General features: G+C 44.1%; 1 protein-coding gene across 5 annotated transcripts in view; it reads left to right on the forward strand.

Annotated features, from left to right (window-relative positions):
* The window catches only part of znf521 (zinc finger protein 521), a 126,630-nt gene that overhangs the window by 83,925 nt on the left and 16,648 nt on the right, over nt 1-26,057 (forward strand). For 4 of the 5 annotated variants that reach the window (XM_086129410.1, XM_086129407.1, XM_086129405.1 and 1 more), the window contains one exon: nt 17,176-17,307. The exons of the other annotated variant lie outside the window; for it this stretch is intronic. In XM_086129410.1, the coding sequence (XP_085985536.1) occupies nt 17,176-17,307 (132 nt within the window). The remainder of the gene's footprint in view (nt 1-17,175; nt 17,308-26,057) is intronic. 5 annotated transcript variants of the gene reach the window in all.

Genomic DNA, 26,057 nt, shown 5'->3' on the forward strand with positions numbered 1-26,057 from the left:
AATCATTTGAATTTAAATTTCATTCAGGCTTAAATTCACGCGAATGTCCGCAATCCTCACAAGTACCCTTGTTTGTTTTATTTATTTTCTTTTTATTTAACATATTTATATATTTATGCCTTATGTAATTTTATGTAAATTTTAGCTGTGTGTGTTCAATGCACGACATGTTTGCACTGTGGTTGAGAGAGGAAATAATTTCATCTGTGCTATATGTTACACATAGAGCATATTTGACAATAAAAGCTGACTTGACTTGACTTGACTTGAATGCCGTAAGGAGACGACAACTCATTTTAACACAAAATTCTTCATTATGTGGCGTTTTCTTGTGTGCCGATACATTTTTTTTTTCTGAGAAAATGCCCTGCAGTGTCAAGAAGCTATAAACAAACAAAAAAACAAGATTATTGCCAAATGACCCTAGCCTGTTTCTGTGATAATTCAGCGCTCGAAAGTGTCAATAAGACACGAGGAATGCAGCTACTCGTCTGGTTTAGCTAGCACTATTTCAGCATGAACGCACATACTTGGCATAAGGAGTCAACTAGATTTAACTCATTTTTTTGGTCCTGTTTCTTTCCTCTTGTGCTTTTGTTGGCACCTCGAGTTGCAGCCGAGAGTGTCGCCGAGGCTCACTAACATCCAAGAGCAGATTTTATCTGTTTATCTGAATAAAGACACCCCCGCCCCCTCAAAAGCAAGCTCTTCTAATGTGTCTGAGACTAAACAACAGGATGCATCTTTTTATTGGGCAGGAACTCAAAATATGGTACAATTTAACCACAAATGAGTTCCTTGCCACAATTCTTTGCTTCTCCGTATTCTCAACCGCCCCCCCCCAAAAAGCAGCGCCCTCTACTGCTGCGGGGAGGGACAAAATAACATTGCTACGTCCCATCTGTTGTTGCGAGCAGCATTTAGACCCAACTCAATTCTGTTTTCTGCTGCCTGTATGGAGGTATTAGCTCATAAAACCCTCCGACTGTCATATGATCCCTTTGCCATCCCAGAGCTGGATAAGAACAGCAGGCTTCTGGTACTTAGTCCCAAGCTGTTCCTGTTTGCCCAAAACGACCGGGGTTGGCCTCGTGCGCGCTACCCGATCTAGTTGACTGGACTGTGTAAGTTAGCCAGGCAGCCCTTGTCTCCTTCACCCTCCTCCTCTGTTTCTCCCCCAAAAATGCGTTTGGACCCGGGCTCAGGCTGCACCTTTTCAGTTCCACTGGGACCAAGGGGGCCAGATGGAGGAATTTGATTAACCAGCAGTGGAGGACCAAATGTTCAATTGGATACAGAACCAGTTGGAAAGTGAGAGGGAGCGAGCGATGAGGCAGGGTAGAGGGAGGACTCTAAAATGGCTGGTCATGTACGCCGGCCAACACTTTCCAAAGGGGAGCCCAAACAGACTCGGAGGTGTAGTAATGCACAAGCTCTTTTCCAAGTACCAGCTGGGCCTTTTAGGAGCCTCTATCCCCACAGCAGACACTCGGCAGCCTCCGAGCAGCTTGACTTTACCATATGTGGAACTTTTTTATGCTCCACCTGGTTTCCCCGGGGGAGCCGTGCCGCTGGGATGCCGGAGGCAGGTGAATTGCTCTTAATGCAAGGCACTGAATCACTGGGCCAACAACATAGGGGAGGGAGGCTACCCGGGGAGGGAAAATGGATCTGCGGAATGACTGGCATGGACTGGCGTGACCTTGGAGCCAGTGCCTGTTGTGGAGCGGAAAATGTGGATGTGTCATTGTGCCTCTGCTAATAATACACACGCTTTGGCAGCGGGCGTTTATTTCGTTAATAGAGATTTCGCTGCGGATGCAGATTACACAGTATTTGAATAGGTAATGGGGTATGACTTGATTATAATTAGCATTAGAGAGCCGTCTAGCTATTGATTTGAGATGAATTTGGAAAAATTCAAAGTCTGTCCTTTTTCTAGCCCCAGAGCGTGACATTACCACCGTCATACTTGGCAATTGGTCGTGTCCTTCGGATTCTAAGTCTCCGTTTCCAGTCATTATGTCTTAATCTTTCTCTGACCATAAAACATTTGTATAGAAGGAAGGCATTTGGCTTGTCAGTGTGGTCAGCTGCACATTGAAGTTGAGCATGAAGATGTTGATTTTGGTGCAATGTCTTCTTTCTCCGTCCATGGCAACAGGGATTGATATTTCAGCTGTGTTCAGTTCATTGGAGTCAGACAGAATAAAAGTCACAGACAGTCACAGGAAGAAAAGACGTTCTATTAGTCGATCCAATAAGTGCTGTCAAAGAAATGCTTACTATTATAACAATGAGAATCTACCAACTAAAAGACATTCTAGAAACTTCAGGCCACATGTTCAAAGATTTCGGTGGCAACAGCATATTTAGTTTTTTTTTAAATTATTTGACCTCTGCAAACAATTTGTGATATTTTAACGTGCAGGTACGATGTTTTGTAATCCACCCTGGGAACATTAAAATCCCCAAATTTAATGGCCGCTGATTGTGATCTGCTCTGACGTTCCGGCTTGTGCGAGTGTAGGGATTCGATCTGATTTGAAATGTCAGATGATCAGGACAGGTAGGTAAATTGTGCAGGATTGTTGGCCTCAGAAGTGAAGGTCACGTCTCTGCGTCGTTGAGTCTGTGGCACAGAGCCAGAGGTCAGGGGTCACCACAGGGGAGCCGTCAAGGTCAAAAGGTTTATCACTCTCCGAGGGGTCTTGGAGCCATCACTCAGGCCCTGCGCTACTGTCTGGTTTTCTTCCCCCGCTTTTTATTTTTTTCTCCCTAATCCTTCCAAATGGCTCAGGCCGAGCGTCTGACAGTAGCAAGAGAAACAAACTGTGGGGTGTGGAGCTCTAAGCCATCAGCTGGAGATTTCACTTTGAAAACATTCCCTTTCACTCACTGCCCTTTTCCTCCGCTTCCAAGGGCCCGCCGGAGTCCAGGCACCCGAGGCAGCCGCCCCACTGACCCTGCCAGCGGTGGCCGCTTTATGTTGTTTGGGCATTTTGGGAAGGATGAGGAAGCTTTGGACGGGTCAGGCAGGCAGCAGGACTTGGACGAGGTCAAGGGCAAAGTCAGCCAGAGAAGCCAAAATTTCACACATGGATTTTCCCCAAACCGATGTTGCGCTTTCACTCATATGAGGCGTGTCATCTTCATCGAGACATGTGGAAAATGACCAATTTTGGCCAGGGGAAAGTAGAGGCCATTCATGCAAAGTCAATTCCATCAAGCAGGCTGAAATTCCTTGATAAGTGTGTTTGTACAGCTGTGCCCGTCGATGAAATGACACCAATCCTTTGGCAACAACCAGACCTCACTCACTTCTGCTCCTTCCCAGCACCCGCATGCACTCGCACAAAGAGTGAAGTTTAGCCTTGGAAAAATCTGATTTTGATATTTAACAATTAAAGACAATTATGGTTCTAAAACAAAACAAAAAAGTCCCTGCCCAAAAATCACATCCGGAATCTCAAATTGTTCTGGACAGGAAACCATATCGACAAGTCTGCTTTTGCATTCTGGAGTAATTTGTGTCTACAACCCTCGCAAGGTTATCCGTGATAATCTGCTAAATATAAAAACGGAAGAGATGATAAAGAATTCAACTCATTCCCAAAAGCAGTACTCAAGGAGAACATTAACTCATTCACTCCCAAAGACGTTTTTAAACGTCTTTTCAGACTTGGACTAGAATTGGCTGATACTGATAAAGCACTTAATGATTTCCTCAAAAGGCATGGAGTGTTTCGCAATTAAAATTTGGTTCAGATGGTAGTTGTGTCGCCGGCTTTACCCAGCAGAAAGTGTTCTACACACTCCCTGTAATAATTGTGGCAAAGGTGCATGCCTTCAATGGGTCATTGGAGGGCCTTTCAATGCGGGCCATGCAGTCAAGTGAGGCGCATCCAAAAGGATGGAGTACTAACTGTCACATTGTCGGACCGAGTGTGAAAGACCTGCAGGGAGCAGATCTGTCTTATAGGGAGCCTGTCAGCTGATCCAGCAGCAAAGTGATAGTGGCGCCCTCCACGGGGACTGTATTAACTTTTCTACCATGTTTTATTTTTCTGGAGAGGGCAGAGCTGCGTACATGTGTGTTGAAGTGAGCGTGTGTGTGTGTGTGTGCAGGGATGCGGGGGGGGGGGGGGGGGGGGGGTGTCGAGTGTTATAATTGAGAGCACAGAGGGAGTTTCTTCACTCCATCTTATGATTTGAAGGTGAAGACAAGCGCCCTCGGGGGCCCCCTGTCAGAGCTTTTGGGCGCACTTGGCACAGACTTCAATAAAAACACACAAAAAGAAATCCCCCACAAGGGCGCCTGGCTGAATTGCTGACGCCGATGTAAAAGATTCTGGTTTTCTGTGAATCATTTAGTACGCAACCCTCGGCTCCCCTCCGTATAACATGACAATAAAAGAGAAGCTCCCAGTCCACCAGCTCTCTGTGAAGGAACATTTTCACATTAAGGAACATGGTTCACGCGCTATAACTCAGATATGGGCCATGGCAGCGTATAGAGGAAAACGTGCATGAATTTTTATCATTATTATTATTATAATTTTTTTAAATCATCCAACTGGCCGGACTTGTGGAACCCTACGGATTGGAGCGGTAAATACACGAGGTTAAGTTTACAATGCATTCTGTATTTAAAGCGGGTTATGTTATCTGTTGCCCAACCGGCAAAGCGTTGTGACAATCCTCTGGTCTGGGAGTGTGCTACATTTAAAGGAAATGAGAGGAAATATAGTCAAAAGCGTTCACGCCCACAACGGCTCAAAACGCCCTTTTTTTTCAATGTGCCGGCTTGTACGTGTCTGCGAAATTACCAACACATGGTCTAAGCTGCCTCAGCATGGGGTTAACCCTAACTCACGCGGGATTTGCGCTAAGCATGAAAATGGAGACCTACGTGTAAAGCCAAGTGATGCTCACCCTTATTCAAGCTGTAATTGACAATAAGTGTTTTCAATGCACTCGGACTGGCATGAAAAATACTGCACACCACAAAAAATGGTGGTGGTTTACGATTGGAAGGGAAAATCGATTTGCCGTCATTGCCACTGAACGAATAAAACTCGTAAATCCAGCTCACTCCTTGTTTTGCGGCTCACCTTCCACCTCTCAGTTTCCTTCCTCCCACCTCCACATCCCTGCTTTGAAAAATGTCGAATGTCAGATTTTTTTTTAAATGTATGTATGTATGTGTGTGTGTGTGTGTGTGTGTGTGCTGGGACGAGGATGCAGCGGTAGCATCACACTGGAGCATCAGCATCAGATATTTCTGTGAAAGTAACAGAAATGTTTGAAGGTGTTGTCACAAGCTCACAGGTTCCAGCTGTTTGTGTGTGCCGGTGGGACACTACACTTTCTCCCCGTTCGCTACCACCACTTCCTTGCACTCAATTCCAGCTACTGTTAATGTTTTTGGTTTTTGTTTTTTCTAACTTATTTCTCTGCTCAGTTTGTTATCACTTTCATTGCACTTATACATCTCAGGGTGGCTGTTTTCTGTGGTTTTGACAGAGGGGCTCTGCGTTGTAGTTAAAATTAGAGTAGCGTTCTGTCATCTCCTTGAAGCGCCGGGGAGTCTGTCAGTCACCGCCGCGGTGTGTTTTAATCATCTCTGTCCCACTTGGTGAGGCGCTGACGGTTCGAGCGAGGGTTCCCTCCCCTGGACAATACCAGCATGCTCCATTCGCATCCGCTCTGATGTGAGACGCAGCCACCGGTTAAGAAATGTGAGACGTCTCTTCCGCGACTTAATCCTGCGAATGCAGTTGGGGAAATGGATCCACGTCTGGTGAATTTTCAAGACGCATCACACGCGCGTTTGAGGGCTTTTTTTTTTTTTATTGTTGTTTTGTATTTTTTTTGTGATCTTTCGATACACATGACAAGCGCGTGGAGATTGGCAAGAAAGTAGCAAGAATTTGTCAGTTTTGCAAGGGAACAGAGTGGATAGAAACCATCAAAACAGGCGACATCTTACAGGCTTAATGACTGAGGTCTCCCCCCTTGCGAGCTGTAATAATAGTGCGTTGTAATTCCATACCCCTTTTAATGATACTCGAAGGGATTGAATAGACGTTTCTTTGAAGAGCAAAGTAGGTTATGTTTTCAATAACGCGATGACGCCAGCGCGGACGCACTCCAACTAAGTCGAGCCGCAGATTTGGTTAACCCGTAAAATGCACGCGCAAGCGCGCATGCTTTCTCTCCCCCCTTTAACCTCCGGCACTCGCCTGAGCGCTCTCCCTGCAGACCTCTCCAGAGATGCTGCCTCTCGTTTTCGGAGAGGTTCATCTGACAGTCTTAATGGACAAGTATTCTCTCCGCGAGGCCAGGAGAGCTCTTGCTGGAAATACCACTGTGGGCCAGTCTGGCTTAAGCACTCCTTCCTGCTCGCCTCGTCTCAGGCCCACCTAAGATGGTGTTTATGGCAGGGAAATTAAATGGCCGTGAACACAAAAGAAGGAGGCGGGGGCAGGGGGCTATTTTCTTGAGATTTTAATCAAAAGAATATTTACTGCGCAGTGCAAGTCTTTGTTTTTGATTATCTTTTTTCACCACGCTTATTTTGACAGAGCACAAAACATGCATGCCGATTTTTCACATTTGAACCATTTCATTCTTTTCTTTTTGTTTTATTTATTTATTTTTTATTAAGGGCAAAGTATGCTCCGTGGACCATTTGCGACCCACCTTTTTGGGGGGGGGGGGGGGGGTGGAGCCCTTTTGTAATATTTGCCAATTCCTTATGCTAGAGTGACTGCTATAGAAGTACTCTATATTTCTGAGTAATCTTTTCTGCTAATGGTGAACACATGCAAAGAATAACGTGCACATGAACACTGTATGTGCATGAGGTTGTGATTTGCCAGAAGCGTTTTTGCGGGTTCCTGATTGTGCCTTTTATTCCCAGCGTGCGCCGCGCACGGATATTGCAGCTTGCAGCCAGCGTGAACGTCGGCCATATGCAAGGTAGCATGCGAGAGAGACGACCGCCCCATTGCCGCGCGAGTACCCGCTGTGTGTTCGGAGCTCTCGGCACCAGCAGGGTGCGCCATTCCAATTTAGCCATCAGCCGCGGAAGTAGGGGGTAACGACGCGAGGGCTTCACGGGCGAGGCGCGAGATTACAAGTCAGGAAACTCCTGCGTGGAGGTGATGAGGACTCTGAGACCGCAGGGGTACGGTGTGGGGAGTTGTGACTGTCGGGGGAGCGATGAAAAGGGGGAGGGAAGACAGCGTCGACGTCTCCCTAAAATTCACAGGCTCTCCGTTTTGAAGGAGAAAGCTGCCAAGCTGCACATCTGTTTGACACCAGATTCCGTGGTGTGGCAGTCAGGGGCCGTCTTTCCCGATTCCCATCTCCTCTCTCTGTCTAGCTCGGAAAGAAACTCTGGATAAATCTCGTCGAAAGCTTGAGTTGCCTGAAAATGACGCGGTATGGTCCTCGCGAAAGGCAAGCTGCATTCAAGTATTCAAGCATTCACGAACAAAAGATTTAAAGATATTTAAAAACATGAGACAGAAATAAAAGCTAGCTCACTAAAATTAATAAAAGAGTGTGAAGTGCAAGGAAAAGATTTTTGAGAATAGATTGTACTCATTTTATAAAATACCTCAATCATAGGTACGGGGAAAAGCTTTTAAGTTTATAACTTGGATTTAAACACATTTACACTCTGGCAGCTTATTCCATTTATGTGCAGCATAACAACCAAATGCTGCTTCACCATGTTTGTTTTGAACTCTGGGTTCCACGAATTGACCCAACTCTGCAGATCTCAGAGCCCTACTGGATTTATATTCAATCAGCGCTTCTTTAATATATTCAGGACCCAAACCAATCAGTGATTTATCGACCAATGGCAGAATTTTAAAATCTACTCTACAGCTGACTGGGAGCCGCTGTAAAGCCATTTGAACAGGAGTAATATGGTCTGATGTCTGGTCAGGCATTTTTTTTTTACATTAATCCTTTCATGCACCCTGTAATCTGATAACATGATAAGGTGAAGTAGTAACCGCTGTCCCTGAAAGAGTTACAGCAGGGCTTTCCAAGTTGTGGTACATGCATTCCTGGTGATGTCTGGGTGCCTTGCACTGGGTGCAAAATTTCGTGTCAGTGCAATATTAAGAACTGTATTATTTACAATATATGCCTGTATTTGTTTAATTTTTCCCTTTTATGATGTTTTAATATTAATCTTCCAACCTGGAGGTTTTCAAGGCCACATACCGAGGTGTCTAGTTGACTTACAAAAACAAATGATCTTAATATAAAAGCTTAAATACGTCATAGATGACCTTGCCAACACATTCATACACAAACATGAAATTACGACAAACTAGAAATTGTCGCCTGGGAATAAGCACTGGGTTGTCCGCCCGTATGGCACCTAGTAATACATTTTTCATCTTTTTGCTTTGCTCCTTGAAAAAAAGTCAATGAATGACAGGCTCTTTTATCGTGAAAAGATTTCTCCATTTTGAAAAGATTTAGAATTAGGCACTTAACAGATACATCTCATAGAAGATGACTCCACTCAGCAGGTGGTCAGGCATGCTGTTTGTTTCCTGTCACATGGAACGTTTTGAGGTGGTCTCGAACCAACCTTCCCCAAACGCAGCATTAGTGAGGGCATTGTAAGACGGTCTCGGCGGTTACCTCAGATGCTTTGCTCGCTCAGCCTGTGCTTGAGCATCGGCCAAATGCATTGCGGCTACTCCAGAGGCCTCCGAAGTCTGTCGGGAAGAAGGGACATTCCATTCAGCATAAGTCATCCTCTACACCCTGCCATGACTTAATTAGATGCAGGTGTTTGCCTTTCTCCGTTTTTGCAGTCATTCCAATAAAAATGTGATGCTAAGTGTACACAGACAGAGAAAAGAAGTGAATTGAGCACTGGGGAGGAAGTGGCTGAATGTGCTGTGTGAGGCAAATGATTGCCCCCATGTAGATTCATCAGTTCTCCCGGCTGGATTAAGGAAGGGCCTTTCTAATGAAGTTCGCCCCGTCAAAATGAAGGGCCTAATTCTGATTTAGCTGAGGTAATGAACTCCCCCCCCCCCCCCCCCCACCTCTAAGAAAGAGCGGCACCGTGGGGCGACAAGCGAGTGCAAGCCTCGCTGGTGGCATCGAAGGGGAGGGTGACGGGAGAGTGGCTGTGAGACAAGACAAGGAGAGAAGAAACATGGTGTGAGAAAGCAAGGTAGAGAACGACAGAAAAAAAATTATGCAAAACGCCTGTCTGGTATTTGCTGAGGTGTATTAAATTTCCAGTGCGGGCGCCTGTGTTATATAAAATTATGCAAATGTCTTGCGGCCCGCTGCGAACGGCAGCTTGCTGGTCCTGAGCATGCGTGGCTGGCCGCTACATGGAGCGCACTCAGTGGGACTCAGCTTTTCTATTAAGGAAAACCTCTAGACACCTGATGATGAATACTCTGCCGCCAAATGTTCCCCTCTTTTTTTTCATGCCGAAAATATGAGCGCTTTCCTAAATGACTTTGGAGATCCCGGCGTGGCGCTTGGCGGCCTGCGTTGAGCAAGAGGGGGAAGGTGGTATTGGTAAAGGTGGGGGCAGGGGGGGTCCCTCTGCAGCAGGCTAGGGGAGTCAATTAAGGCAAGCAACGATAATTATAAGCCGGCAGAACGTAGGGGCTGGCTAATTGTACAGAGTTCCATGCAGTGAGCCCAGCCAAGGGGCCTCTCTGCAGCGCTCCCCCTTTCCTGATCCTTTGTGTGGACCACAGAGCCAGTGGAGCTGCATACCTCAGCCTTACAATGCTGCATTGAGGCTTGTGAGAAAAAAAAAGGGAGAGAGACGGGCATGAGCCAGTAATTAACTTTTTGCATTCAGGCAGCTCACTCTCTTGAAAGAGACTCGTTTAAACTCACACCTCAATCTGTAAATTTGCTGGCCAGAAAATGTTTGTTTGGGCTTTCTTCTTGTAATAATCCAGTAGGCCCGAGTTCAAGTCAGGGTTGAGGGTATTACTCCCTATAAAGAGCTGTGACAAATTGCATCAGAAGCGGGATGGTTTAGGCCACCGTGGTGAGCCCTGTTGGAAAAAAGTTACCTCTGTGTGGTGAAACGGGATTACAATCGAGCTCATGTTGTCACATGAGCTAGATTGTAAGATTGCAATCGAGCTCATGTTGTCACGAGCTCGATTGCAATCTGACTCAATGTAAAGCTTTTTTCAACCAACCAACCTTAGTTCAAACATGCATTGTGGCTAATTGGTTCCTCTGTGACCGATGTTATGAAAATGTGTTGTTATATTTTTGTAGCCAAGGTGGTTAGTGTTGCAGAGTTTTTTAGGCAATTGACCTGAGCTCCAGTCTAGGTTCAGGGTAGTCTTAAGACCCATGTCGAGATGACTGAATCATTAAACTGAGGCACCTCTGACCGTTGAGTTCACGATGAGTCGGTCAGATAGACATTAAAACAGGAGTGCCCAAGTCTGGTCATCATGATCCCCGATTCAGTCGGTTTTAGAGGTCTCCCTCCGCCAACACTGCTGATTCAAATGATTAGGATCGTTCTCTGGCTTCAGCAAAGCTTGCTGATGAGCTGATCATTTGGATAGGTGTGTTGGAGGAAGGAGACATCTAAAACAGGCTGGATATGATGCTCTCGAGTATCCCATCATTAAAAGCGAAGAGAAGTTAAGGGCAGTTCTCCAATTGTGAAAAGTGGCATTGGAAGTGGGATCGTTTAGGACACTTGGGGTACACCTATTTGAAACAGGTGACTCCAGTGCATTTTTGGAATAGGGCACCTGTGATAGTGTGCTGTCACTACAACCTTGAGAGTTGTCAAGTACTTTGGTGCTCACAGTATTGGTATTTATTACAACAGACATCACGAAGTTAGATTATTGGAACCGGATTAGAGTTTTGTGTGCGATCTGGCAACTGTCCCAAAGCGGCATGGTTTTGCGTTCAGTGTACAGGTAGTTTGATTAACCCAGGTTGAGGGTGTTCCTACTCAGACTTGGGTGACAGGCTGAGCACAAAAATCGTCGTCAACTTGACCTTTATTTTCGTACCACAAGAAAAAGCCCATGTGTTCACAGTCATGTGTTGCCGAGTAAATTAGAGCAGTGAGGTGTGGAATGGCGCTTGCGTGGCTGCAGCGAGCTTCAACGCTCCCTTTCGATCCACCAGACTGTTTGTCCTTTGTGCCTGCCTTTTCTTGAAAATATACAGTATGTAATTTACAGCAACTTTAGGATTGATCTGCTTGGTTTGTCCTATGCTTTTGCAAAAGCACATGAGTTCTATTTTTTACTTAAGCACTTCATTTGTCATGCTTTTACTCGAGTGGAAACGCATTCATTCAGTTGCTTGGAAAGGAGGAACTCCCCTCTGTTTTTGTCAAAAGTTGTAAAATCGCAAAGCTGTTCCAGTGGTCTAAAACTTTTTGTCGCATGCGTTCAGGCGTTACGCCATGTTGTCGTCGACAGCGAAAGAAGTGTCATCTCGGGCTTGGTCTTGCAGCTGGGGAAACACTGCGGGCCGGCAAACGTGGGCTGATCTTAGCAGGAGCCCTGCTCTGCTCTGATTAGCACCTCCAACGAGCCGCCATGCATCAGAGCTGACATTCTCCTAGAGACGTGTTACCCCAGAATTCTTTGCTCTGACTGTGCCAGGGTGTCTCCACCCCTGGCGTGTCAAAGCTAGCTCCCCTCCTTTCTCCCCCTGGAGAACACAGCATCAAGCATGCAATGAACCTGGGGCCCTGACATAAGGGCTTTGGTACCTCGCTTCGCTTCCACTTTTCCTTCACACGCACCAAAGATTTCTTTTACATGCCCACTTCCCCTCTGGCAAAACGCAGCAGAGCTTCCATTTTGAGTTTTTTTGAATTGCTTTGATTTTCTTTACTATTTGTCTGATACATTCATTCACTGATCGAATAACGGGAGGGGAGCACGGGGGTGGTTGACTTCAAGGTACCTCGATTTAATCTTCTTTCATTGCTGTATTTTGCACACGCTTGCCTCTGTCCGCTCCTAACCGCGCAGGCAGGAAATAGATATTAGCAATGTTCCCCACCGCCACCGGGTCTCCAATCAGCTTTGGTCCAGAGGGGGTACATCCCTTTGCTCTCCCACCCACTATCTTCCTTTCTCCCCTATCCGCCGCTTTCCCCCAGCCTTAATGGGCTCGATAGTACTTCAGAAATTAGTTTGTTTCTATGAGCAGTATTTCTACCTCAGGAGAGCACATCACACGGAGGTGGAGTCAATTTGTATTCACCCATAATTCCCTGGGCCTTAATCACTCTGATTTTCCCCCCATTATCTGTTAATGGATAGTTCCCGCAGAGAGAAGAGAGAAGTAAACCCACCTACTGTTTACAGGCCTGAAGCTGTCGACTATGCTACCACCCAATCCTGCAGAGGCTCGCGCATACAGCAGAAAAACCCCGGCAAAACCCAAATCTTGCAGCCTTATTAATTGAGAACTCCTATATCAGGCAGGAAATTATGAGACAGATGGTAGGCCCGGAAAGTAAACTAGCTAAAGGTGAAATTGCTCATAAACAGGATGGCAGGGAAAGGTTTGGTATTTGAAACGCTGAGAATCTCATTGACCTGTTTTGTTCGATTAGACCTCTTTTAATTTCTAGGGTGCCCTCTAAACAACCCACTGCTGCCTACTAAATATTCCCAATTTTCTCCCTCCCTTGTTTACTCATTACGTTCGGCAAAAGAGTGCTTTGATTGATGTCCTTAATATCATTTGGGTGAGCTGCTTTGGCCACACAAGCAGAGCAGGCTTCAGAGAACAACACACACGGCAGCGATTAGCATAAATCCATCTTGACTCCCAACACCAAAATGCTTCAAGTGATTCTGAAAAAAATAAAAATAAAAATTCAGCTGACAAATCGAAAAGGTGAAACTGTTTGGGGAAAGACTGCGACAATAGGGCTGATTTGAAAATCTTACTTTAGATTCAGAATAACAAATGCGACCAGAGGAGAATAGTTATTCCTTGTTCGACAACACAGCGTTTTGTTGTTGTTTCATGAAGCAAATCGGGAGGAAACTATTTCCACCAAGAAGACTTTTTTTTTCATGTGAGTAAAGAAACACTGTCAAATTCTGATATGACGGCCTTATTTTACAAGCTAATTGTCTCAGTAACATGCAAACCCAAACCAATTCCTGTCTGCTCTTTATCATCAATAAATGCTCGAACCTGCGTCACAGATTATGAAACATTTTGGGATTTATTCGGGTCACGATTTGAGAGCTTGTGTTAGGGTGTTGAATTGGAGTTTTGGGTTAAGTTAGGGTTTGGGCTAGCATGTTGGAGTTGGATTTTTGGTAAGGATGTTAGAGTTGGAGTTTTGGTTACTTTTAGAGTAGGATTTTGGTTAGGGTTGTTTGGTTTGGTCCTTCAGGTGTCATAGTTTGTGTAAATGAAGGATTTTGCTTTTGATTAGGTTTTTTTCTTCGGATTTGAGTTGTTGCTCAGGGATTTTGATCTAAGCTTTTGTTTGGGTTTGAGGTATGATTATTGTGTTTGGGTTAGCAGCTTGGTTAGGTGGTTAGGGATTTGTTTCGGGTGTTTGGTTCAGTGCTTGAGCTGGATTGATGGGGGTTAGCGCATCAGGGTGTCGAATTTTGGTCAAGGTTTTGTTCCGGTTTTAACCCTTTCAGGGACAGCGGTTACTCCAGTGGACAGCTTCTCATGATTTTCAGGTTACGGGTTATCATTATTGGTTCATGAAAGCGTTAAAGTTAGAATTTGGCTTCTTGTTTAATGGGTCGTGTTTTGATTTGGGTCTATTTGATTAGGGATTATAAATGAGTTTTTTAAAACTGAGGTAGTGAGCCCTCGTCCGAATGAGCTCAGTAAAGCGTCAGTGGCCTGATCTGTGGTGTTGGAACCATATGAGAGTCTTTAATTAATTGCGCTGCGTGTACTTAATTATTAACTGGAACATCTTTAGTTACTTTGGTCTTCTTTACCCACTGTCAGTTGATCCACTCCCAAGCAAAATAAAGACGTGTCTGTTGAATTCGCAGAAGGTTCCAAGTTCCGTGTTAGCCTTCCAGAATTGACTATGCAGCAACTCCTGTCCTGTTACATAAAGGATTTACAAAAAACCAAGCAAGCCCGAGAGCAGCGAGCTCCAACCACCCCCCCCAAACAACCTTCAACGGCACATGAACTTCAGCCCGGATGAAGAAAAGTAAACAGCGAAGAGAAGTAAAGAGGGGTTTTTTTCATTCCCTTCTCCCACTTCTAGTTCCCCCCCCCCCCCCCGCATGGGAGGGGTATTAGCTGTTTGTGTTTTAAGGAGCTGTGAAATACATAAAGCATGAGCCCCAGGAATGCGAGGCCCTGTGGATATGCAGATGGGCTTACTTTTCTGGTGTCAGAGATGCTTAGAGGAAGCAGGCCCGGGAGCATTTTCTTCGCGGTGCACAGGGACACGACGATGGCAGTCCACAACACTCCAGGGACTCCCAAAGAGAATGGGAGGAGGATGCTGACAGAACCCCCCCTCCCCAAACATGTACTCAGGACTGTATTCTGAGTCTGCCCAGTGCCACCATGCAGCCATGGCTACCACTGATATCTCATACGGGAGTAAAAGGAACTGACTTCAGCCCAATAAGAGAAAAGGGGAAGATCTGGCTAATGTATTTCTAACAAACAGCTGTTTATTTATTTTACAGAATACAAATGACATAAGCCTTTTTAAATATAAACTTGCAAATGGAAGGGCCCGCGGTAACAAAATGTAGTCCACTGTTGGATTCGTTCACTGGGACGAAACACAGCGGCGTGACATGTGCCCTAAAAGACGGTTGCGTTCTTTGCTGCCTTCTTGCAACTTTGCCTCCATGCACCTGCTCCCAAACACACACACACACACACACACACGTCCACGGGTCAGTCGGGCAGGTGCGGAGGTTTTTGCATAATGAAGCAGGGCAGCAGGTCCGACGGGAGCGCGTTGCGCACCGGGGTCAAGCGAAGGGCTGCGCATATGGCGGCGGCATAGATGAGTGAACCCTGCAGCACGCTTGACCTCAGCATACTCCCCAACACACACACACACACACACGCAGACACAGACAAGCCACGTGAACGATGATCAAAGAGGGCAGACGTGCTCGTGCTGACTGGCGAGATAAACTGGCACTACCCTCCTCCTCCTCCTCTTCTTCCTCCTCTCCGGCTGATGCCGGCTGCTCCGCTCAACCCTATATTTAGGCTGCGCTAGCTCATCTGTCAAATGAGTGGGCTGCATGCAGCAAACAACCCTTTTTTTCCCCATCGCAAACTGTGATTGGCCTAGCTTTTTGCAGCCGCGTAAGCCCTTAGCAATGCGAGCTGCACAATTAATCTCTTCTTAAGTTGAAACTTTGAAAACTATCTTCTATCTCAGGTGTCACCAACTCCAGTCCCTGAAATTTAAGCAGATTTAGCCCCACAAATATGCAATCAATTTCCACCAAAATTCCTGAAAACCAAAGAAACAGGCCAAGGAAAAGCTCCTCTAATTTTAAGATGGATCCAGATAAAGGGATCTTTTTTGTTTTGATACTTTCCTTACTGACCCAGAACATACAAGACTTATCTGTATAATACAATTCATGCACTCTTGCATGCAAAGTATGACTTACAGTTGGAACAAACCTTTGATTTTACTGAATGCGTTGAATTTACTTAGGTTTTACTCGAGATTTTAGCTTCTATTTAATGTGAAATAAAAGAACTGGATGAAGACAATACATTTGTTTTTGTTTTTGTTTGTTTGTTTTTGGGGGGAGAGGACATATCTGTGGTCCAGTGGTTAGCGCGTTGACCTCACAGTGCAGATTCCAGCTCCGGTCTTCCTGTGTGGAGTTTCCATGTTCTCCCCGTGCCTGTGTGGCTTTTCTTCGGGTACTCCGGTTTCCTTCCACATTCCAAAAACATGCACGGCAGGCTAATGGAAGACTCAAAATTTTCCCGAGGTGTGAGTGTGAGCGTGGATGGGTGTTCGTCTGTGTGTGCCCTGCGATTGGCTGGCAACCGGTTCAGGGTGTCCCCGCCTACTGCCCGAAGATGGCTGGGATAGGCTCCAGCGAACCTTGTGAGGATAAAGCGCATCGAAAAATGGATGGATGGATGGATATTTGACATATCTGTTTCAAAAAACTGAATAAAATATGCACAAAATATCTTGGTTATCAAGGTAGAGGAACTAAAACACACATTTCTCTTCCCGACAGCCCTATATACGTTTCTCGTGTTGGTAGAGTTCATTAACTTTGCATCCACAAGCATCTTTCTCCTTCCGGTATCAGCGTCATGTGCTGCTCACTTAGTTGCAAAGACCGTGGATAAACCCTTAAAGACGTGTCCCTGGTGTCTCGACCCTCGCTGTAGCAATAGCTAACCAGCGGGAGTTTAATCGAGAAGCAGTCTGGCCCCACAGCAGACAATTTCGCCCTTTTATCGGCATGCTGGAGATGGGTCGCTTGGTACAAGGCTGACTCGGCAAGATTTTACTGTGCTGGAAAATGAATGTGTGGAGTTTGTCTCAATGATTTAAGGCGAGTGGCAAATTGATGTATTCCAATGTGGCAAAGCAGGCAGAACAAATTGAGCATCTGTGCTTTTCTGGGCCGAGATGTCGTCCAAGTTGTAAAGGATGATGTAACGGCCGACATGAGATGAGTTTTGGTGGCATTAATAACTTTAATGAACTGCCTTTTGAGTTATGGGCTGGAATTTGATCATCGCAATGTATTATGGCAAATATTTCTTTTTATGTGAATATTAAAATGAGTTGATTTAACATTGTGATGGTTAATCGGTTGCATTAAGTCACTCATTCATAAACTATCATTGATCATTTTACTTGTGTGCCGTGTGATCATAACCCTATTTAATTATAACATGATGATGTTTGACATGATTATTTCTCATTGCTGACTGTCTGGGAGAAATCGACCTCAATGTGATGCGAGTCCCTTTGAAATCGCCACCCTACCATACATGGTCCATCATTATTTTGCTTCATCTCAAATATTGGCATGAACATTCACAAATGAAACACAGATTTCAGCGATCAGGTTGTGAGGCTTTCATGCTTTTTAGGGGGGGGGTTCTTATCATTGCTCTTGTTTTGTTGTCTTGCAGAGGAGGGCTTGAACCACGAATGCAAACTCTGCAGTCAGTCGTTCGACTCGCCGGCCAAGCTTCAGTGCCATCTGATCGAGCACAGCTTCGAGGGGATGGGTGGAACCTTCAAGTGTCCGGTTTGCTTCACAGGTGTGTGTGTGTGTGTGTGTGTGTGTGTGTGTGTGTGTGTGTGTGTGTGTGTGTGTGTGTGTGTGTGTGTGTGTGTGTGTGTGTGTGTGTGTGTGTGTGTTACAGTCAATGTCAACCAAAATCAAATACTTTGACGCCAAAGCAAGAAAATTACAAGGCTGAGAAGTCATCGTTTATCATACCATCCACAGTCATGGTTTCATGAAATAAAATGCGCCCGTGGCAATCTTGTCCAACACGCATAGTTTGTTCTAGTGAAGTTACGTACCAATGCAAACTTAGTTGAGGTGTACTTTATGGAGAGCCACACTGAGTTCTAAAGGTCTGCTGTTTTGCATCCCCGCAAACATGTTGTGACATCTCATCAAGTTAGACACATTTCCATTCGCAATAAACTTTGCATCTCCAAGTCGTCTCGCCCGTGTGAGTGTTAAAATGTAAATGGGCTCCAAATGAGTTGGGGAAAGGTCAGAGCAGATGGTTGGACTAAAGCGGAGAGCAGTTCTGCTGCATGCGCCTCCTTATTTAATCCAAATGGCTTCCGCTATCAGGGCCTTGGGAAGTGTCGGGAGGCGCGAGGGGGAGGACGACATCAGGAGGCAAGCAAAGGAAGGGTAGGTGTTGTTTGTGAGCGAGTGGGTGGGGGGTGCTGGAGGAAAGGACGTGCTAATTGTGGATGGCAGTGGCGCTGATAGCTGTAATGATCTCATCTGTCTCTGTGCGTGGAGGTGGAAGGAGCTCGCTCCTCTCGAGAGGAGAGCGCCCTCCTTCAGTGTCAACAGGGTTAACTATCTCCATAATGAAATCTGCAAAGTCGTTAACTTGGGCTCTTCACTGCTATTTCTCCACCTCCGATCTTTCGTCTTCTTTTGCACTTTGGAAGTTCTCAGCTCATTTCTTCTATTCGCCCAACATACTTGATACATCAATTAACACCATTAGCACCCTTTTTTTTATGATGTTTTCAGCAAGGTTATTATAGTTAAAGACAGATAACGAAAATAGCTGAAACAAAAATGGGGAAGAAAAAAAATCATCCGTGAAATTAAATATAAATGAAAATGCCTTTAAAGACACAAAAATTAACTAAAATGACGTTACATTTACCAAACTAACTAAAAATCACTATAATGATAGTAAAATAGTCCTTCGTTTTTGTCTTTGTCAATAAATTTCATACATGAGCTTTTAGTTTTTAGTTTTTAGTTTTTATCTTTTAGTTTTTTTTAATGTATTTTCTGTATTGCCGCACAGGTAAACAGGCATTTGAGAATATATTTCATGAACCATTACTTAGTGACCTTTTGTTTATCTTGCACTCAGAAAATACGTCATGAATTTAAAAAAAAACTAAAACAAATAGTAAAACTAATACAAACTCAACTGAAATGAAACGTTTAAAAAAAAAACGACAACAAATTTAAACTAACTGAAATGAAACACCAAAAGTCAAAACAAACTAAAAACCAATTTTAATGAAAAATGCACAACTATTATAACCCTGGTCTTCATCCGCTATCCTATTTTGGCTTCATCTATCCTTTTAGCAGGAACCTATTGATACATGCCCAGCCCTCCGTGGCCGCTGTGATGTGAACGTTTAACATACAGAGCCTTCCTCCACCATCTGAGCCTTCATTTCCTCCATCAGCTTTGACGGACAGCCACCCCCCCCCCCCCCACCCACTCTTCATCACCCTGCCCTCCCTCCAAGTCCATATCGATCACGGTGCACCGGCGGGGGAGAGCTTAGTGATGGAGGGAAAGGGGTGGAGGTGCAGACCCCCAGGAGAGTGGTCACAAAGTAGACAGACAGTTGGGTTAAGACAGAGAAGGCCCTGAAAGTCCCCCGTCATTGTCAATGTTCAAATTTAACCATTGCGGCAAGCGGAGAAAATTTGATACCGTATTAGCCTGAATATAAGACGGCCCTGATTATAAGACGACCCCCTCTTTTTCAAGACTCAAGTTTGAAAAAAGACTTTTTGAACACCAAATTTTTATACAGAAAATAATTACAGTACATCTAAAACATATGATAACAATATATGTGAGAGAAAAAGCATGTTATTTTGCCTCATTCAAATCTTAACATCTGAACATTTAAATATGTAAACTAAAGTGCAATCACATTCGTAAATGAATGGCTTCTGGTTTTTGAAATGTAAATTACATCCTAACTTCTCCTCAGCTGCCGGTTAACCTGGCCGATCTTCGACCCACTTTTCTCCAGCTTGTCGCTACGTTTCTCCATTTTCTGTTATCTCTTCTATTATTTTCTTCTCTTTTCATTCTTACCGCTATTCTTTTTTCTTCGTGCTACCGCCATGTTTATTTTTATTCTTCGTGACAGCAGTTCACTTTGGCCTGGGGAGTCAAGTTCATCATTCGCTTCAATGATATCTGGCGCCATCTAGCGTCGTGAATGGGTATAATGTCTAGACCCCGAATAGAAGACGACCCCCACTTTTTCAGTCTTATTTCAATGCAAAAAACACAGTCTTATAGTCAGTAATTATTCAGTAATTATGGTAGGCTGAACTTCATCCTGTGAATTACCTTGCAAAAACTTTCCAACCACCTTTAACTGATAACCCACTTTAAAGGTGACAACACAGTTTTCTATAAAAGTGAATGTTTAATTGCTTGTATGTGAATGATTGGGTGCCCACCCATCAAGTGTGGAATTAAAATGCAGAAAAAATTGGTGCAGTGTTAAATTAGCTCGTGGTAGATTTTCCTAAGTGTCATTTAGTTGCAGTCCGGACACAAAGTGGTGAACACTCCTACTGTGGAGGAGACGTTTGAAATGTGCGACCCATTGACTTCACCTGACTGTTGCATTCGTAATCTGAAATGCTTTTCCAGGCCTCTAATGCAGCCTCCTTCAGTTCTTGTTTGTTTCTTAGGGGTTTACCCCAACCTCTGTAAACAACAAAGCGTATGGACAAAGGGATGGAGAAAAAGATGTTGCTGGTTTGTTACGTTTGTATTATTGTTTGTTTTACCTCATGCTTTATTACAGTTGCAGCTGTTGTATAAACACTTTATAAATAACGCTTTACATGACTTGGTGGGAGGCCCAATCGCACTCCCGTTCTTTGACACCATCATGGGGGACAAAAAGAGGACAAATCTCACCCCCAAAAGTGACTGGTGGGAAAATGTGAGTCAAAGTAAGTCACAGACGAAGGGAGACAAACTAGAGGAGAAAAGGAGACAGAAAAAAAAAAAGAATACTTGGGAGGAGGCTGAGAAGGTTGCAACCGGCAAGTTTGGATGTGAGATGAAAGTGTGGAAGAGGGGGATGAGGAAGTGGGGGGAGGAAGGAGTAAGTGGAGAAAGAGAGCGTGTGAGCGAGTGAGCAAGAGAGAGAGAGAGAGAGGTCCACAAGCCCCTGGATGATGAGAGGGAGGCTGACTCTCCCAGGACACATTTGACAGGTTTCAGAAGTGGGGGAGCCTGCAGCTAGAAGTGTCTGCCTGCACCCTTAGGAGCCGCAGCCAGGCAGGCAAGCAGGCCTGCCGTGGAAATTGTGATTGGGAATATGCGCTTAAGACAAACAAAACAGAAGAAAGGCTGCCTGATGAAAGTACCACGTGTGTGTGTGTGTGTGTGTGTGTGTGTGTGTGTGTGTGTGTGTGTGTGTGTGTGTGTGTGTGTGTGTGTGTGTGTGTGTGTGTGTGTGCACTTGGAACTTGAAAAAGTACAACAATACTCTGCAAAGCTACGAGGTCACAAATGCAGAAGTGTAATTAGCGCATTTCCTCGGATTGCGACCGTCCCTCGAATAGATAAATCGCCCACTGCATTAAGGCTGAAATAAATGAACACCTCTCTCAAAGAGACAACCCCCCCCCCCCCCCGCCGCCCCATCCATTGCATTTTTTATAACGCTGTCCTCGTTAGGGTAGGTGGGTGAGCTGGAGCTGACTGAGTCTGTTTGAACTGCGTTGCTAACCAAAACAGCATCACCTATCAAGGCATAAAAAAAAAAAACAGCCTCTCTCGGAGGAATTAAAGTGTGGAGTCTTATCACACACAAATATGTTCTTTTTGATTTGACAATAAACATTCTCGTAGCCTCTGACCTCATGTCACCGGTCCACAATATTGTGTGTGTCCATGTTTATGCTTCTGGGAACTACACACTTTCGGAGTTGCTGCTTTTCTCCATATGATTTTTTTTTTTTTATGGGTTCCTTTTTGAAACTGCAGTTTCTTTTGATGTAAATTGAACTATACCCTTAACATTGTTTAATATCGTTCCAAAAATACATTTGAAAATACATTTAATGCCCAAATAAGTAGCCTGCTAGCGAAGCAACAGACACTCTCAGCGGCCCTTTTAAAAGTTTTGACATTTTTTACTAAACCAAGCAATTATTCAAAAAAACACCGATAAACATTCAATATATTGCATGCCACCTCCACACGGGAAGGCCAAAGCCGGAATCAAACCCTGCACCTGAACACTGAGTGATCGACATCCTAACCACTGGGCCGCCTCACAAACGTAGTACTTCAATAATCTTAAAATTTTGAGCAAGTTGATTTGTGTCAATGTCCAAAATGAGCTCTTGCACTGAATGCTGGCTTGCTGTTCAACAGTTTCATGCAGTCCTTGAATGGTAATTTTTAAGCAAGAGAGGCCTTTGCAAAAAAATGACGGTGATGTTTTTGGGGGGTTAGGATCAAATGAATTTTGCACATTTGCACATATTTTGGCCATATTTAAAATTTTTGTCATACGTCTGGTTAGGAGGTTTGCCACCCAGCCCCAGGAGGGGGCTCCAGTAGCACCCATGAAAAATTGTGCCCCCCCCCCCCCCACTTCTCCAGCATTTAAATTATATATTCCTGTTTTAGTTTATGGATTTCTTTTTTTCTGTTTTGGAAATTTAAGTCACTATAGAAACATCCCTCCTCCCCACTAATCAAAAACATCAAGTGATGATTTACCACAATTATGTGACTGTTAAATATCATTCATTACATCGTTTCATTAAACTTCCTTGATTGGCAGGAAGGCATCACATGGCTTTATGGCGTGGCTTTGCTATCCATTTCTGAACTTCCATGCGCCTGTTTGCTTCACTGTTAAAGTGGAAAAGGTGTCGAAATTGTCCTTTGGCTTGTTTGCCTGCAGAACCGCCGACGCATTTGTGATTGAGCGGGAACCAAAATACGTTGGTTAGAGGAAGAAAAAAATGAAAAACAGGGAGGAGAAAGTGGGGGTTAACTTTGTTTCCCTCCCTGCACAAACAACTCAGTATTGGAGCAGTGCAGCCTGCAGAGAGCAGCACCCTGCCAAAATAAAGATGAGCTGGGGCCTGTAGAATACGACATGTCTGCCATGGGTGGCCCCTGGGAGCCAATCAGAGGGCTTAATATCCCCTACAGCGAGGAGACCTTGGGCCCCCACAGCCCCGTCAGCCCCGACACCCTCGACGGCCCACTGACTCCACTAAGTTGTCTTTCTATCACTTTCTCTCAGCGGGCAGAAGCACAGCGGCTCTCCTTTTTGGATGTGCTTGCGTATTATTGCTAAGAGTCCGAAGCATAGCACATTGTGTTTTCAACATAGTGGAGGCAGTGTTATGGTATATATTTTGGCTACTAACAACTTGTTTTATATGACCTACTAGGAAACTGTGTAGTTTTACTCAATGGCTAAGAATGAAAAGCCTTCATGATCCAAAGTATAACACATCATGTGTCGAACGCGGTGAAGGGCGCTTTTGTTCGATAGTTGAGTGATCCAAAGCATACCACATCATACTTTAAACATGGTGAACACCATGTCATGGCATGTTATAGTCCTGAACAATTAATTTTTTTTCTATTATTCTTCAAAAGAAAAGGAACATTTCATGATCCAGAGCATCCCGCTTAAAAGCCTTATGCCCTTCGAAAAAAGCTGATACCGAACCTACGCGTTTTACAATTTTGTAAATGATGTATGTTGTGTTATACAAACATTCTTTTTTTTTTCAAACACTCAAAATATTCAGCGGGATCTGTGCTATCCATACATATATAGTTTATATTAATTCCTTGGGATATTTTGCCCTTTATGGACAATAAAGCAGTTCTGTGCTATGACACTTCAAAGAAATATTGCATTCTTTGTAAACGGTCGACTATTTAATGTTTCAGACATGGTGAATTTGTTAGTTTAACATTATTGTTAAGAAAAGGAGCCCAGTGATTCAAATCATACCATGTCACGTTTTAAACATGGAGAAGCTGTGTTCAAACACTTTACAGAAACTAACAGCAAATTCGTTTTTCATACTTCCTCAGAATGAAAGAAAACTCGTCATCCAAAGAATACCACATCATGTCTTTAAAAAAGTGGACAAAGCGTTATGCCATTCTATATTTGCTTAACAATATGTTTGTTCTGTTTTGGGGGTTTTTTTTTACACAAAAAATTGTAACATCTTATAATCCAAAGCATACCACATCACGTGCCAAACACAAAGTGGGGGGGGCAACATTGTAACATGTTACAATTAATGTCCTTACCATGTTAATTTTTTGCTTCGATTAGTGCATGATCCAAAGGATACCACATCTCGTGTCAAATATGGTGGAGGTCATAAATGACATGAAAGTTACAAGCAAGTTACTTTTGCATGTTTGTTTTGTTTTAGTGTTGCCAAGAATTCAAGGAACATTGCATGATCTAAAGCGTGCCACATCAAGCGTATTTATGTACCCAGTTTTTTTTTCCAGTCCGGTAGTTCCGGTTGAGCTATGCATGTAGACGCAGAGACGCTTCTGACTGTGGGCATCACCATTTGTGTTGCGAGTTTGACACCCCCCCCCCCCCACCCCCACGTCTCTGATCCATTTTGATTTTCGTTGTATCGACTTGTTCCTCTGCTAGCCAAGACATAATGAGCACTTCCTGCAGTTGCACAGACCTGCTGCTCTATAGCATATGCACACAAAAAAAGCACACCACGGACAAATATTTTTTTTTTCTCTCGGTCACTGTTACCACACAGACAAAAGATGTTTTTTGGACCTTCTTGCACCAGCCATCTGTTAAATAACATATTTAACCCTCATTGGGAAATGATCACTATAGTAAGCGGAAAAAATTAAATGCATTAGTCGTGTGGTGTTAGCAAAATTTCTATGTTTATTTGCGAACTCAATTTGGTTTGTTTTATAACTTTCCCTATTACGACATTTAATGCAAATTACACATTTACCAGCCTTAGTTTTCTGAGACAAATAGAATGCCGTTATTATTTTGTGCATTAGTAAGGTCTATTTTTCCTGTTGAGTGCAGCACAGGCAACGTATCACTTTGACGTACTTGAGTGCATCATACAGAGTGCTACATTCACTAAATAAGTTTCAGCTGTATCTCCAAGTCCAATTTTCCAATTTGATAGTGCCATGCTTGAGACTTAAAAGTTGATCCTGTATTATCTTGCACTTATTTTGAACAAAAACTAAAAGTCAGGGAGTTGTCAGTTTTAGTTTTCTTTTTAATTCATGACAAATGAATCTGAAGTCAGAGGACCTGTTTTCTTCTGTCAGAAATAAACAAAGGGGCTTTCTTCCAATTATGCTGACCTACTATTGGTTTAATGGAAATGTTATGTATTAAAAGTACCAATGGTATCGGTTACTTGGTATCGGTGAGTACCCAAGAGTTTTGTACTTGTAGTGGTCGTGTTCTGGGAAAAAAAATGGCATCGAACAACAATCCCCCCCCCCCCTCCAAGCAAACGTTCAAGCTTTTTGTAGCGGTAAAACACAGGATTACAGAGGACGTCATTCAATCATTTTCAACAAAAATTAGGCTGTGCTGACTTCTGGGTTTTTGTTCTTCTTTTTCGTCATTCTTCTTCTGGTTCTTTCAAATTGACAGAGAAAGTTATGTATCACCACCCAGTGGTCAAGAATATACACGCAGTGAATTGATACAACTTTATTCTTGGAGTTTTACTTTAATCTCATAGTGTCATTTATTTTTTCTGTTTAGTAAAGGCTCTTTTCTACAAGTGAATTCAAAGAGGGTGTGTGAACGCAGCAGAGCCATGCCGATGGGGCCGCCGTGACCCCAGCCACCGCCGCCCCCTTTCGCCTTCCTCTCCGCGTGGCTCCACGGTGCATTTATCAGAAGAAAAGTTATTTTGAGCACGATGAAATTCAAATGAAGGCCACCGCATGATAACTTTTTTATTTATTTTTTTTTTGCGGAGCACGCAGTCCTTTGAGATTGCACAGCCGTCGTTAAAGCACAGGGGTCTGGGATAACAAACGACATGTTTGAAGCTTTCCTCGGAGGACGTTGAAACACACCCACGCATTCAAGGCACATCCACTCAACACCCGCACCGCTGCCATCCCACTTGGCTCCGCCAGTGTGGAATATGGCTTAACGTGGGGACACACACATACATGCACACACATACATGCACACTCACACACACACTCACACACACACACACACATACACACACACACACTTTAAGCCATATTTAAGCCATACAGTATATATATATATATAAAAATATACACATGTGTGTGTGTGTGCGTGCATGTGTGTGGGTGTGTATACCAGTGTGTTTATCTGGTGGCGGCATGAATAAGTAGTGCAGCACCATGAATATTTATATTGTCAATATAATTAGCCATGTTGACTAATGGAGGCCATGTTTTGCACTTGAAGCCAGGCCAATTTTTGCGCTTGTTTATTTTCCACCTTGTTGTTCCCACCGTGG

The sequence above is a fragment of the Hippocampus guttulatus genome, chromosome 14, assembly GCF_054856545.1.
Source record: "Hippocampus guttulatus isolate MCC_2025c chromosome 14, RoL_Hgut_1.0, whole genome shotgun sequence".
NCBI lineage: Eukaryota > Metazoa > Chordata > Actinopteri > Syngnathiformes > Syngnathidae > Hippocampus > Hippocampus guttulatus.